Raw genomic sequence first — 14,128 nt, 5'->3', positions numbered from 1 at the left:
CAACCTTACTGTAATAAGTGCATTCGTGGTAGCCAAGAAAACCAACAAAAACCTCAGATTTCCTAAGATATGCCAAACTTGAAACATTGTATGTTCCCCACGACTCCTCAGCATGGATTTCCTTTTTGGACAATAATAATAGATCTGCAGTGTTGAGGCATGACTCACCAACTGCCCGTAAAAAAGTTAGATTATTAGAAAACAATAATTTTGAAATTTTCAATTCAAATACTCTTCCTCATTTCTGGTTGAGAGTTTTTCTTATGTAATTTTCAAACCCTAGCTCTTGTTTACTTCCAGACAATTTCATAAAATTGTATTTATGTTATGATTCGATCACATGGATTAAGTTGAGTCGAGTCAAATTAGTTACTTAGTTTTATCTTTTTATTTTAAATTTTAAATAAATCGATTAATCCGTATGTAGATCCAATTCGCTAAAAATTTTACTCTTATAAATAGGGGTGGACATGTGTTGATAATTATCATTGAGAGAAATATGAGTTTAGCTAGTTATTATTTTCACTATCATTTTACTAGCTAGCCACCCTACTACACGGCCGTCCACCACCCTCTGACGACCACCATAACGTTAAAAATTACCGTTCTACCCTCTTTGACCTATCTCCACTATTTTATTTGTATCTTCTCATCTCAACCTCCGATTTAGGTAAAACTAGAGCCATTAGAACCCTAACTCACGAAACTACCTCCACATGGGTTCAGTCGAGTCGGGTCAAATTAATTACTTAGCTTTATCTTTTTATTTTGAATTTTAAATAAATCGAATAAATCGCATTTGGATTCGATCCGCTAATAATTTTTCTCCTATAAATAGGGGTGGACATGTGTTGATAATTATCATTGAGAGAAATATGAGTTTAGTTAGTTATTATTTTCACCTTATCTTTTTACCTTAGCCATTAGTTGTTTTTATCTTCATAGGAGTAGATCATAACCGTAGATACCTTTCAAGCATTCGAACCCTAACCACCTCCTACCTCTAGTAGCCACCCTACTACATAGCCGTCCACCACTCTCCAACGACCGCCACCCTCCAACGACCGCCATAACGTTAGAAATTACCATTTTACCCTTTTTGACCTATCTCTACTATTTTATATTTATCTTTTCATCCCGACCTCCGATTTAAGTGAAGTAGAGCCATTAGAACCCTAACTTATAAGGCTACTTTCACCTAAATTTTTATAATTTTCTTATGTCCGGATTAGTCCAGATCTAGATCGTAACAGTTTATGGTACCTTTTCTTCTTTTGAAATATCGGCATCAACGGCCTCACTTCATTATAAACTTAAAACCATAATTACTAGAATCAGACTGGATCGAGTGGTCAAACCGATGAATCTATCACGAAATTGATTCAGCTTTATTATTAGACTGAATAAGCAGTCGATCTAGTAAAATATCTCTTGGAGTAAACTACTATTAAAATTTGAACAATTTAAATGTAGAAAGATAAAAATATTCTTATTTTAATTTTCAAATATTTCTCTTAGTTAATGATACTTTTATCTTTTCTGGTTAAATGACTTAATTTGAAAAGTAACCATGAGAATATCTATATAAATAATATATGTTTGAAGGACATAAATACAGTTATACTACTTTTGTAGATATTTTTTTTAAAATTATTTAGAACTTTCTATATATTATTTAAATATTTTAAAATACTAGTAATCTAAACGGGTGAACTACTGATTGAACTAATAACCTAATGATCTAACCTCTGACCTTGTCAGCATTCGGTCCGGTTCTAATAACGCTTAAAACAACAGTAGTCATCCAATATCATTAAAAATTGAAGTGTAGCACAGCAAAAGGCTAACACATTACTAGCCTTCCTAAACTAAACACCACTCACCACAAACTACATCTGCCTATTACATCCAAATATATCACGGTATTCCAATCAACAAAAACAAATACCAACCACCACTAGCAGATATATCACTAGACTCATAATTATAAGCAAACATTCACCACCACTACTAACTATAACATCACCCAATTCAAAGACAATTCCACTATATGATACGATTCGGACTTCACCGACGTCGTCTCGAGCATGGATTCACTTTAGGAGTGTTTTTATTTCATGTTTTAGTGTTTAATTTCCATTAAAATAAGTTTTCTGTAAGTCGCGTTCGAACGCGGGTGGAGTGAGTTCGAACGCGGTTTGTGAACGGGGTTGTGAACGTGGTAAAGAGAATGTACTATGCATTCGAATGTACTGTGAACACCTGCATCGCGTTCGCAAATACCGACAGGCGCGTTCGATCGCGCGTTCGAACGCCTGCATCGCGTTCGCAAATCCAGAAGAGCGAACTCGGTGCATTCGAACGCGGTCGGGCGAGTTCGAACGCGGTCGACGAAAATTGTGTTTTTAGGGTTAATTTGAGTTGTTGGTTAGCCTATAAAAGGATGTGGTAGGCAACCAAATTGATTATTGATTATTGAGATTGAGTTTTGCCTTGCCTCCTTCATCTTCTTCGCTCCCGTTCTCTCAATCCCCGGCGACGCCGTTTCTAACCTCCCTCGTCCGTCTAATCACCCTAGTCCCTTAGGGGTGGCCCTCTTCTCCCCCTTCGTCCAATCTATCCAACACTTGCCCTAATCCTTCCATCAACCACAACCCTTCCACTATCGCTTTTCACCGGTGCCACCACATTAACGCCGATCCACCTTCAACCACCATTACCTAGGATCACGTGCCTCCATCCACGGATCCAAAACAGATCATCTGACCTTTGTCCACAAATCGGACGATATCTCGAGATCCCCACATCCGATTCACCTGCAACTAGATTTGTTGGAAAGCTGGGGCTACAACATATCAAAGTTTCACGTCAATCCGACGGCGGCATATTTTGAGATCTTATTTCAAAGTTCCGTACCAAATCTAATCCAGATCAAGAATTGGAAAAGATCGACTCTTCACCAAAAAGGCGAGATCGTATCAAGCTGGTATCAGAGCTCCATAGCCAGAGGCGTGATCGTATCAAGCTGGTATCAGAGCTCCATAGCTAGAGGCGTGATCGTACCACTATATAAAAAATAAAATAAACTTAATTTAAATGGTATATTAGACTAATCTAGCCAATTTTATTGCATTTAGAGGGAATGATACTTAATAAAGGCATATCTATATTACCCACAATTTTTGATATGGGACTAAACATCTCTCTAAGAGATGATTTGAACTCTAGTCAACTGGGTTAATAAGAGTTGTCTTATCCAACTATGCTATATGTCATTTACACTTTATTTTGTTGTATATATATAATATCATTTCACATATTATACATCTATTTAAGCCGAGCTCAAGCGAGTTGACTCAAACTTGACTCAGCTTGATTAACCTTTCAAGCTCAAAAATCCAGCTCGACTCAGCTCATTTAGAGTTCAAGCCGATAGTCGAGCTCTTAATGACCCAAACTCATGAGCCTCACGAGCCGGCGAGCTTCTTTTACAGCCCTACTAGTATGTAGCAACTTCTAAATCTTATGATACTCTTTCTCCCCCAGCTCATCTACTCAACACAATATAATATTTTTAATACTAAAAATAAAGCTCCTCTAAGATTTCTCCTTATGAAATATTATGTTATTTCTCCAACCACACCATCTATATCATAGTAGCATTACATAAGTTCCAATCTAGATGTCCTTCTAAAATTTTATCGACTTGCCATACCTAATTTTTAAATCCAACCCTACCTTAAAAATAGCCCAAGCTTACTAGAGTTCTTTAACCACTTTATTTCTCTTATAATATCTTTGTATTATCAGCCCAAATATAATTCTCAATTTTTAATAATTTCCTCTAGTTTTACGCTAACAAAGCTATATTCATCTCCTCCAAATTTATCATACCCACCCCCATATTCTTTTTTTACACTCTTTTTTAATTACCTAAATGATTTCCTTTTTTTCTCCTCACAAGAACCACTCTAAAAAAAAAAAGTACTTCTCAACTTGCCAACCCATTTCTTCACCATCCAAGCAATAGGAAAAATAAGAGGTACTACAAAGAGATGACACTTAAGACAAAATCACTTAGATAATCCTACCACCTAAAGATAACAATTTATCATTCTAACCAACCAAACTTTTCTCCACTTTCTCAATGACAGGGATCCATTTTTGCTACCTTTAGTCGGCTCCCAAATTTATTGTTATTGCTACATACACTATGCAAAAGGTTGACGGTCTCCTTTTCTTACATAGGTAAAAGATCGTTCTTCCTATTGACCCATTACATTTCTTTTAATTTCACATTGAACATGATACCCTATCCATCCACTACTAGAACAATTCTTTTGGGCGCTTCTCCATTTTCTTTTACCAACACCTTCAACCTAGTAGCTTTTAAGTATGCTTTTTTGCTAGTTCTGTCACCCATTATTAACAGACTGTCAAAAATGTTAAATACTTTGACAAATTGGGTGTGATTCCGATAGTGGAGAGGAAGCCCTAACAACCTCACCCACATTGACTCTCTTCTTCCATGAGCTCTCGGCCCTCTCCTACATGGTATGAATGATATCATTGCCACATCCAAATCAACTTGCCCCTAAATGTCTCACCTCATCCATTCTTTGCACGACTAAAAATCCACTAAGTACTCCTCGTTGAGACCCTAACTCATATATCCTTGCTCCATGGCTACATACTTTGTAAAGCTATTTCTAATTATTTTTTTCACTCTAGTCCACCCCTTTTGATAGCAATCACTATATTTTACTTTAATTTGAACTCATTCTCCTTTCCTCCGATAAGCCCAAGCGAGAAGCAACAAAGGAAAAGATGTAACCCAAAGTTGCCATGGATGAGATCCTCTTTTTCTTTGGACACCCAGTTGCCCAATGTCCCACCTTCTTACAGTAGATGCTAACAAGGCTATTTTGATATATTATTGCCTAATGGCCTACTTCCCACACTGGAATTATCCCCTGAGTGATCGCAACGACTAGTTCTTTTGGAGGACCTAGCTTTAAGGTTTGCTCTGCTCTGGAGTATAGGTTTTTCTATACTTCTGAACTTCTATCCTAGTGTGCTCTACGGGGAATCCTTAGCTATCTTGCTTGGCTTAAAAGCTTAAAGGAAGCTATCAAGATCTATGGGCAAAATGCGATTAAGATATTCAACAATCCGCAAATTGTAGTTAAGACGGTTAGTAGATTAGTAGAGATTGCCAACTAAAAGACCCACTCCAATATCAGTGAAATTAAAGATCTCTCTCTCCATCCTCTGATCCATGTCGGATTCACTAGTAGAGGGAACAACAACCATGCAACAAGGTAGCTCATTTTGCTCTTAGTAACAAGCTTTGTAAACTGTGGTCTAGCCTAGAACTAAAACCCACTTATTTTTGGTAAAACTTTAATGAAGTGCGATCTAAGGACTTTTATTAAAAGAAAACTAAAGTGGGTGTGATTTCTAATATTTTAGTAAAATAAAGGGTTTCATTAAGCAATATAAAAAAGGCAGGATATAAATTATGACAAATTAATTGCCACTCTGGGTAAATGGATTTGAGAAATTCGTGCTGTTGTTAAACCTGAATTTTTGAATTTCTATCCTCAAAATTTTATTTATTTATTAAAATAGTTCATCCTACAAATAGAATATTTAAATGAATTTATTTTGAACACGTCAACTACCATTATCGAGAAAAAAAAAAGCACTTCACTTATTAGTATTTTAAAGTATAATAAAAGCACATATAAGTTTAACACTTTATTTCGCAAATAGCATGCCGCTTAACACCATTGACAAAAATATTTTTTATTTTTTATAAAATTACAATAGATATTTTTGATTTGATATAAAGTAGATAAATTAATAATTAGATTAATATATGGTATAATGTATAATTTTGATACAAATTATTTATACTCTAAAATATAACTATTATAATATTTAATTGTTATTATGAAAATAAGAAATTGAATTACAAACCGAAAAAAAAAGTTATTCAAAGCAAGATGCTAAACAATGTAATAACTTTTTTTGGCGGCGTTAGAGAGAGAGAGGCACGTCGATGTGCATTAAAGAAATAGCCCTTTTGGTCAAATATTCGCCAAAAGTGGCCATTTTGCAGTAGTTCCAATATCTCTATAAATAGCGAGCACCACTTGGAAACTAGTTGGAGAGGGAGAGAAGAGGGGCTAAAAGCCTCAAAAATAGCAATGGGAGAAGAGATGGGGAAGCCAAACATGGAGTCTCCTCTTCTCACAAGCTCTTGTACTAGTAAAGAAGGGAGTACTAGTAAAGAAGGGAAGTTGTTAGCAGAAGTAAAGAAGCAGCTATGGTTAGCAGGGCCATTGATAGCAGGAAACGTCCTGCAGAACATTATCCAAATGATATCAATCATGTTTGTTGGACACCTTGGGGAGCTCTCCCTCTCAGGTGCCTCCATGGCCAGCTCCTTTGCTGTAGTCACTGGTTTTAGCTTGTTGGTATGTCACGATTCTCCTCTCTTTTATCTCCTCTGTTATCCAACAGCATGTGTGGCTTATCTCCATGGACGGTAGGAAATCAATATTTTAGTCTTTGAGGTTGTAGTTGATTGGGACATCCAAAAGACAACCAATTTGATTACTGTTATCCTTTTGTCTTTATGCTAATCTGATTCATTATTCTCCTTTTTTTATATTGAGAATTGCAGGAAATGGTGCTGATGTAAATTGGGCCTTTCTGTCGTCTTGAATCTATAGTTTAAACAAAAATGTGAGATTGATGAGGCCATTACTAACCTCCTAATGGTGTACTACAGTTATAATACAGATCCAAGCATCTACAGTTATAATGTCGTCTCCATGGACCTTTTGGACATGCAAATCATTTCAGAAGAACTCAAAGGTAGCAATAACAAAAGACTCTATAGGTCATGGAATATTTTGACAAATCTGCCATATTAATTGCAATCTAAATCTACAATATAGATATCATGAAGGTTTCACTTGGTTGTATAATATAGAATTGGGCTAAATTCACTTCGTTCAATTGTAAGTCAAAAATATCAGTGGAATCCTTGCAAGTCAAGAACAAAATCGGAGATCAAGTGATTCGGAAGAAAACTAGTGATATTGTTTTCTGAAGCTTTCTTTTGTGAACTCCAGGTTCTGGAGCATGCCATTCTACGAGTTCTCCACCCTAGTTTTCATACTTCTAGATATGTGACTTACGTCTACCCAAACAAAACTAGGAACGTTCAATCCAAGTATGCGATATCTATAGCAGATAAATAGGTTGCTTCCTCCGTCCAATATCTTATAAACTTGAGAGGAAATATAGAGAGTGAGAGAGCAAGGGAGACGAAGAACCGATGGAAAAGTCATTCATCGAGTTTCCTCTTATCACGAGCTATGGTGATAAAGGAGAGGAGCGTTAGCTGAGGTTAAGAAGCAATTGTGGTTGGTAGGGCCGCTGGCAGCAGGAAGCTTCCTGCGGAGTCTAACACAGATTAATCAGTGACGTATGTAGGCCATCTTGCGAAGTTCCCTCTCTGGTTCTTCGTGGCCAACTCCTTTCCGGCAATAACTGGTTTCAGCTTGTTGGTATGTGGATTCTTCTTTCTTATGTCCTCTGCATAGTATGTTTTTATTGTGGACTACCCATCTTAGCCTTTTGTACCCTGATTATCTGAAAGATAAGATAAACTATTTTAGTTAAATCCTCGGAGTTGAATCCGTTTAAGTGAAGGATTATCTTCAGAATTCTGGTAACTTGACCTCTCCGGACACAGTTTTACCTGAAAAGACTATGGAAGTTGGGTAATTAGGTTCAGATCTCATTTTCTGGTTTTGCTCATTTACTGATACAGTGGAAGGAGTCCTACATAATTATCAATAGGAGGGTGGGGGCTGGGGGTGGGGGCTGGGGGTGGGGGAGTGAGGTCATACAGAATACGCAGAATACAATTGGTAAATTCTGTGAGATTCTGTTTGGATTGGTATCTAATTTAAATTAACAATGGCATTGCAAGATATCTTGGGCAAGTTTGAAGTTCTTCGATCTGAAACGAAAGTCTCCAATCTACGTAGAGAGTGGAAAGGAAAGTACACCAAGATTAATATTACTAGTACAATAATTCCTTTTCTAGTACGGTTAAAAATCATATGGAATCAGAGGGACACTATTGCAAATTGTAGATAAAATTCTCATTCTGACCTCAAAAGTTAGGTCATATACATGTTTGAAGAAGTGTTTAATAGTAATTCGGACTACTCGAGACAGTGTTTAATAGTAATTTTAATGAGAGGAACTGTTTGCAAGGAGCTTGATTGGTGAATTTTTATTACCTTGCCAACTCAAGACAGAGTGTTATGTTGCATGAGGCTCCAAACAACATGTTGAAGAGGCAACCTATATGACAAATACATGAGCAGAGGGACTGTCTCTATGACAAATACATGAGCAGAGGGACTGTCTCTATGACAAATACATGACCATGTAGTGTTCATGTGGCAAGTCCTAATATCATACTAACCACCTTCTTCTTTCCTCTAATGTTCTAATGTTGATGTACCCCATTTATTTAGACTAATGAAAAATAGTGATGCAATGCCAGAGGAGGTTTTTCCTTCTTTTTTTTTCTTCTCTAGTTAGTCATATGCTGACTACTTGTTATTTTTCATCAGAGGATGCAACTAATGTCGTTGCAATGCCAAAATGAAAAGTTTAGCATAATAATATGAGTTAACGATGCTTATCTTGATATGTCTTGCTATGACGATTCATGTTCTTTGTTCTTCTGATTTTTCTCTTTGAGGAAAACTGTTACAGTTATGTTGTGTGAAAATTGTTTATTTTGTTCTATGGTTAGATGGGAATGGGAAGCGCTTTGGATACGTTGTGCGGCCAGGCCTTTGGAGCAAAACAATTTTATATGCTTGGTATTCATATGCAAAGGGCAATGCTAGTCCTTATGCTTGTAAGCATTCCGCTTGCCATTATTTGGGCCTGCACGGGCCAAATTCTTCTTTTATGTGGGCAAGATCCAGAGATTGCTAGGGAAGCTGGAGTATATGCTCGATGGATGATCCCATCTATTTTCGCATATGGTCTTCTTCAGTGCCATGTTAGGTTCCTGCAGACCCAAAATATCGTTTTTCCAGTAATGCTAAGCTCTGGGATTACTGCACTGCTTCATATACTTGTCTGCTGGATATTGGTATACCAATTAGGCCTTGGCAGCAAAGGTGCTGCACTTGGGAATGGAATCTCTTATTGGATCAATGTGTTACTATTGGCACTTTATGTTAGACTATCAAATAACTGCAAGAAAACTTGGACTGGCTTTTCAAAAGAGGCTTTGCACGATATTCTCAACTTCACCAGATTAGCTGTTCCATCGGCATTGATGGTTTGGTAAGAAAAATAGCATATCCATTTAAGTAACAATTAAGTATTTTGAGTTACTATTCTAACTGTATCATATGGATTGGAACAGCTTGGAGTGGTGGTCGTTCGAGTTTCTAGTGCTTCTTTCTGGTCTTCTCCCAAATCCGAAATTAGAGACATCAGTGCTATCAATAATGTGAGAGCAGCTCTTATAATTTTTCCCTTTTATTGCTTTGAGGAAACAAACTCTAAAGGATGTTGTCAATGATAAGAACAGTACTTAGGTTCCCAATTTAACACATCCAATGCTTCATTATTAAGTTAGCACATATAGCAATGTTGTGTGATTAAATAAAAGCTTCTTATTTCCTCAGAATTAACACATCTTCAGCGGTCTACATGGTCCCTTTTGGTCTTGGTACTGCAGTGAGGTTAGTTAATATAGATCTTCTTAACAATCTTCTACCTTCTACCATCTTTAATAACTTTAATTCCATTTAACTTTTTTCCTTTTCACAGTACTCGTGTCTCAAATGAACTCGGTGCTGGACGTGGTCAAGCTGCTCGTTTAGCTGTACGTGTAGTGTTATTCTTAGCCCTTGCAGAAGGTTTGATAGTGGGTTTGGCTCTGATTTTACTACGTGGTATCTGGGGATATGCATATAGCAATGAAGAGGAAGTGGTGAAATATGTGGCGATTATGTTGCCAATTCTCGCAACATCCCACATTTTTGATGGAATTCAAAGTGTTCTCTCAGGTAAACGACATCCTCTAGTTCATTATCAGTTTCTTATTCTTATATCATTATAGACTAGACACTTGATAATTCTTGAACATGCAGGAGTTGCCAGGGGATGTGGTTGGCAGAAGATTGGTGCTTTTGTTAATCTTGGAGCATATTATATTTCAGGGATTCCTTCAGCTATTCTTTTAGCTTTTGTCTTTCATCTGGGAGGAAAGGTGCTTTTCTTCCTATTTTCTTCTTGATTCAAAATTTTGGCTAATGATAGTGTTGATCTCAAGCTGACAAATACGTATGACGATGAACAGGGCCTCTGGATAGGAATCATATGTGGCATTTTTCCACAAGTGTTGATTTATTTAGCTATTACCCTACGCACTGACTGGGAGAAAGAAGTAAGAATCATTGACGAATTCTCTCCCGTGCTCCTATTTTCTTGTACTAAATTACTTTTCTGTTATACAATCGCAAGCAGTTCCATAGATGGTAAACTTTGCATCCCTTTGTAGATATATATTTCACTAGCTTTGAAAAGCTTTCACCAAAAAGGTGAAGGAGCTTCTTCGAAAGCTGCCATATTTTAACCTTTGCTTCATCAAAGTTTATAGAATATTCTTTACCAAGAATCTCAAATGTGGTTATCTCAGCTATCTAAAGCTTAAAGAAAGTTACCATATGATATGAGCTCTACACTAAGAAACATTTATTTTTCAATTAAATCATAACAATTATAGCGAAGGTTGCTAAAAGGGATAACACACATGGCAATGTGAAAATTGTCAAATTTTCCATCTGTTTTGTTTGTAGAAATTTAAATTTCTTGTATCTGATGAAGGTCTATTTATTTCCAGGCAAGGAAGGCAAAGGATAGAGTATTCAGCTCCACAATCCCCACAGAAATAGTAATATGATGTATCAAATACTGAATGGCATTAAATAAAGTTTATAGAATGATGAAAAGGAGAAACTAAATTCAAGCTCGCCATTTTGGTCGTAGAAGTATGTCAAAGTTTATCATCTTCAAATATACACAGCACTGGTATTTGACATGCAGTACTATAACTTCGCTTTTTTGTTTTCTTTCTTTTGAGAAGAAGGGGCAATTAGAAGTATTGTAATTTTGTTAGCATAAGGCCCTGATTTTGAACATTAATTAGCTCATTTGAAATTGACGCTTAAACCCAGCCAAATCATCAAACTAGGAAGATGTGGCAATCTTCATTAATTATTGATCTCTTAATCATGATTTAGATTGTGGTTTGGCATGTTCATGAGCTCCGCGAGGTCTAACAATGAAAGGATGTATAAGAATTATGCATTTGAGTAGACTAGATTTTTATTTATTTATTGACAAAAGACTATTGACGAACCCTACAAAAAACACACAATTCAGCATAGCGACCCCTTACCTACCTACGATAATAACATATGGAATGGGTTCAAATCAACACACACAACCCAACAGCCCTAGAAAAGAAATTAAAATTGTTAGGTTTTGTGATTAGCAAATTGGTGACTAAATAAGGTTAGTATGATACGATCAGACAGCGTGGGTTAAGTCAGTCAAGCCAACTCGAGTTAAATTATTTAGTTAGATTTGCTTATTATTTTAAATTTTAAATAGAGCGAATAATATACATGTGAATCCAATCTGCTAGAATTTTACATCTATAAATAGAAGTGATCATGAGTTGATAATCATGGTGGAATTGATCATTGAGTTTAGTTGTTTTATTATCTCATCATTATCTTTTATTTCTGTTGTTAGATTATCCTTATTTTCGTACTAGTAGATCATTGCCATAGAACCTCCAAAGCTTCTAAATCCTAGTCACCATCTTTCTCCACAAGCTATCTTACTCTACGGCTATCCACCACCACCCTTGATTGTCCGCCATCCTTCGATGATTGCCGCAACGTCAGATAATTATAATTTTGCCCCATTTTGACTTTCTTTCACTCTTTTATTTATATTTTTCACCCTGTTCTCATATTTATGTAAAATAAAATCATTAGAACCTAACTCATGAGATAACACCCATAAAATTTTTATAATTTTTTTGCGTCAAGATCAGTCCAAACTTGGTTTGTAAGATTGGTATCAGAGGTGACGTTCCTTAGTTGACGGTTAGCATAAGATCGAAGAAGATGAACAAAGACGGAGCAACCATAGAGGACTAGGAACTCATCTTCATTCCTGTGAGTGCTTTCTCTACGCTACTACCACTATTGGCAATTGTTGACAATGAACCCCGCACATGGGCAATCATTGAAGAAAGCCACAGAGAGCTTTGAGAGGATCGAGAAGGCTATCCAAGCCATGATGACCATTCTCCTAGCCTAGCAAGACCAACCTGCACTGCCAGCACCACCGGCTATAGCAAAAACTAGCCCCTACGGTGAGACTAATTCAAGCCATGGGGGAAGGGATGAGCCAAGCCAAACCATGGCCTTACCCTCTCCTCTAGCCTCGGTGGAGACCCCTCACCACCACACACCATCTCAACCGTTGCTGTAGTGCCAGAGCAGTGGCACTAGGGTTGTCTTCCCACTCGCGATGGTGATGATTTAGGGCCGGCCCAAACGACCATGTTCAGTTCCTTCAACAGGACCCCGCACCTAAGATAGGTCGGGGGCAGATGAAGGAAACGACTGAAAGACCACCATCGATGACTCTCTATGCTATAACAAAATCATGGTCGGTGGCCACGAGTCCGACGCTCCAGCGACCATCGGTGGCCACAGTTAGCTTTCACTAGCCGACTACAAGCCTATGGTGGCCACCGCAGCTATTGGAGATTGTCGCATGGCCAAACTCGTCGACCATGCTCGAGGCGATTTTGCTTGAGCCAAGCCACATCGGGGTGGCTTTTGTTGGCCTCTTCATCATCGTGACTCCATTGCAGTGGAGCCATGGCCACTAATCGTAGCCACTAGGGGCTGGTGGACCCACCGATGATGCTCCATGGCTACCACTGTAGCAACCCAATCCTGAACTCGATAATTGGTTTTCACCACCGCTTAGTGCCACTCTATCACTGCAGGAACCACCTAGAGGTTGACTGTCAGTGGCCCACAATGTTGTTGAGCCACCGTCGGTGCCCAAGCAGCCCACAGCAATCCCTAGGCCGAAAAGTACTTTTAGCCCTAGGGAGAGGGTCTCTAAAGCGTGCTGAATTTTTACCGATCCGACTTAATCACCTCATGTGAACCAGTTTTGGACTTATATACATGACCCCAAGCCTGAGTACGAGCTCAATGACAACTAGTGGAACAACCTGGTGGTCCCGCATCAACTAACTAAGCTATACCTGCATGTAGACACATGAACCCAGAAGCACGACATGAGCTAGAAGATCTAGCTCACGTACTAGTCACCTTGAGGACAAGGTATCAGAAGCATGGTAGATCACTATGATCCAACCACGTGGGTTAAATCAGTCGAGTCAGTCGAGTTAAATTATTTAATTAGATTTGCTTATTATTTTAATTTCAAATAAAGCGAATAATCTGCATGTGAATCTAATCCGCTAAGATTTTACTCCTATAAATAAGAGTGTCATAATTTTATAATAATGGTGGAATTGATTATTGAGTTTAGTTATTTTATTATCTCATCCTTATCTTTTTTTTTCAGTCATTAAATCGTCCTTATTTTCGTAGAATATATCATAAGCCATTATTTTCCTCTATGAGGCACCCTACTATACGGCCATCTATCACCACACTTGGCCATTCACCACTCTTCGACGACCATCGTAATGGTGAATAACTATGATTATGCTCTATTTTGACATTTCTTCACTATTTTATTTTTGACTTTTCATCCGAACCTCAAATTCACGTGAAACCAAAGCCATTAAAACCCTCTTGTAATATCTTTGCATCACCACTTCTATCCACATCTATTTTTCTAAATTGAATAAAATCGACTACCACTTACCTAACAAAGCTCTATTCATATCAAAGAGAGGTCACCCCAGACCACCAAATTCTTTCTTCATACAAACTTTTCT

General features: G+C 37.5%; 1 protein-coding gene across 1 annotated transcript; it reads left to right on the top strand.

The window, feature by feature from the left end:
• The first annotated feature begins 6,177 nt into the window (after positions 1 to 6,177).
• On the top strand, positions 6,178 to 11,339 carry LOC140782116 (protein DETOXIFICATION 16-like). The gene is made up of 8 exons (XM_073128513.1): positions 6,178 to 6,482; positions 8,852 to 9,396; positions 9,479 to 9,565; positions 9,744 to 9,800; positions 9,889 to 10,127; positions 10,212 to 10,330; positions 10,421 to 10,507; positions 10,964 to 11,339. The coding sequence occupies exons 1-8, from the start codon at positions 6,213 to 6,215 to the stop codon at positions 11,021 to 11,023; spliced, it is 1,464 nt and encodes a 487-aa protein (XP_072984614.1). The 5' UTR covers positions 6,178 to 6,212; the 3' UTR covers positions 11,024 to 11,339.
• The last annotated feature ends 2,789 nt before the right edge of the window (positions 11,340 to 14,128 follow it).

The sequence above is a fragment of the Typha latifolia genome, chromosome 2, assembly GCF_019914945.1.
Source record: "Typha latifolia isolate L0001 chromosome 2, TyphaL0001v2, whole genome shotgun sequence".
Classification (NCBI taxonomy): domain Eukaryota; kingdom Viridiplantae; phylum Streptophyta; class Magnoliopsida; order Poales; family Typhaceae; genus Typha; species Typha latifolia.
Note: the sequence above shows the minus strand (reverse complement) of the source record. Positions and strands in the feature narration are given on the sequence as shown.

What these genes read in the sequence shown, in the direction of transcription:
- LOC140782116 (XM_073128513.1), top strand. Translation starts at nt 6,213, where the DNA reads ATGGGAGAAGAGATGGGGAAGCCAAACATGGAGTCTCCTCTTCTCACA. An exon ending in ACATCAGTGCTATCAATAAT is followed by an intron (nt 9,566 to 9,743) that starts GTGAGAGCAGCT and finishes TTATTTCCTCAG; the next exon opens with AATTAACACATCTTCAGCGG. An exon ending in AATTCAAAGTGTTCTCTCAG is followed by an intron (nt 10,128 to 10,211) that starts GTAAACGACATC and finishes TTGAACATGCAG; the next exon opens with GAGTTGCCAGGGGATGTGGT.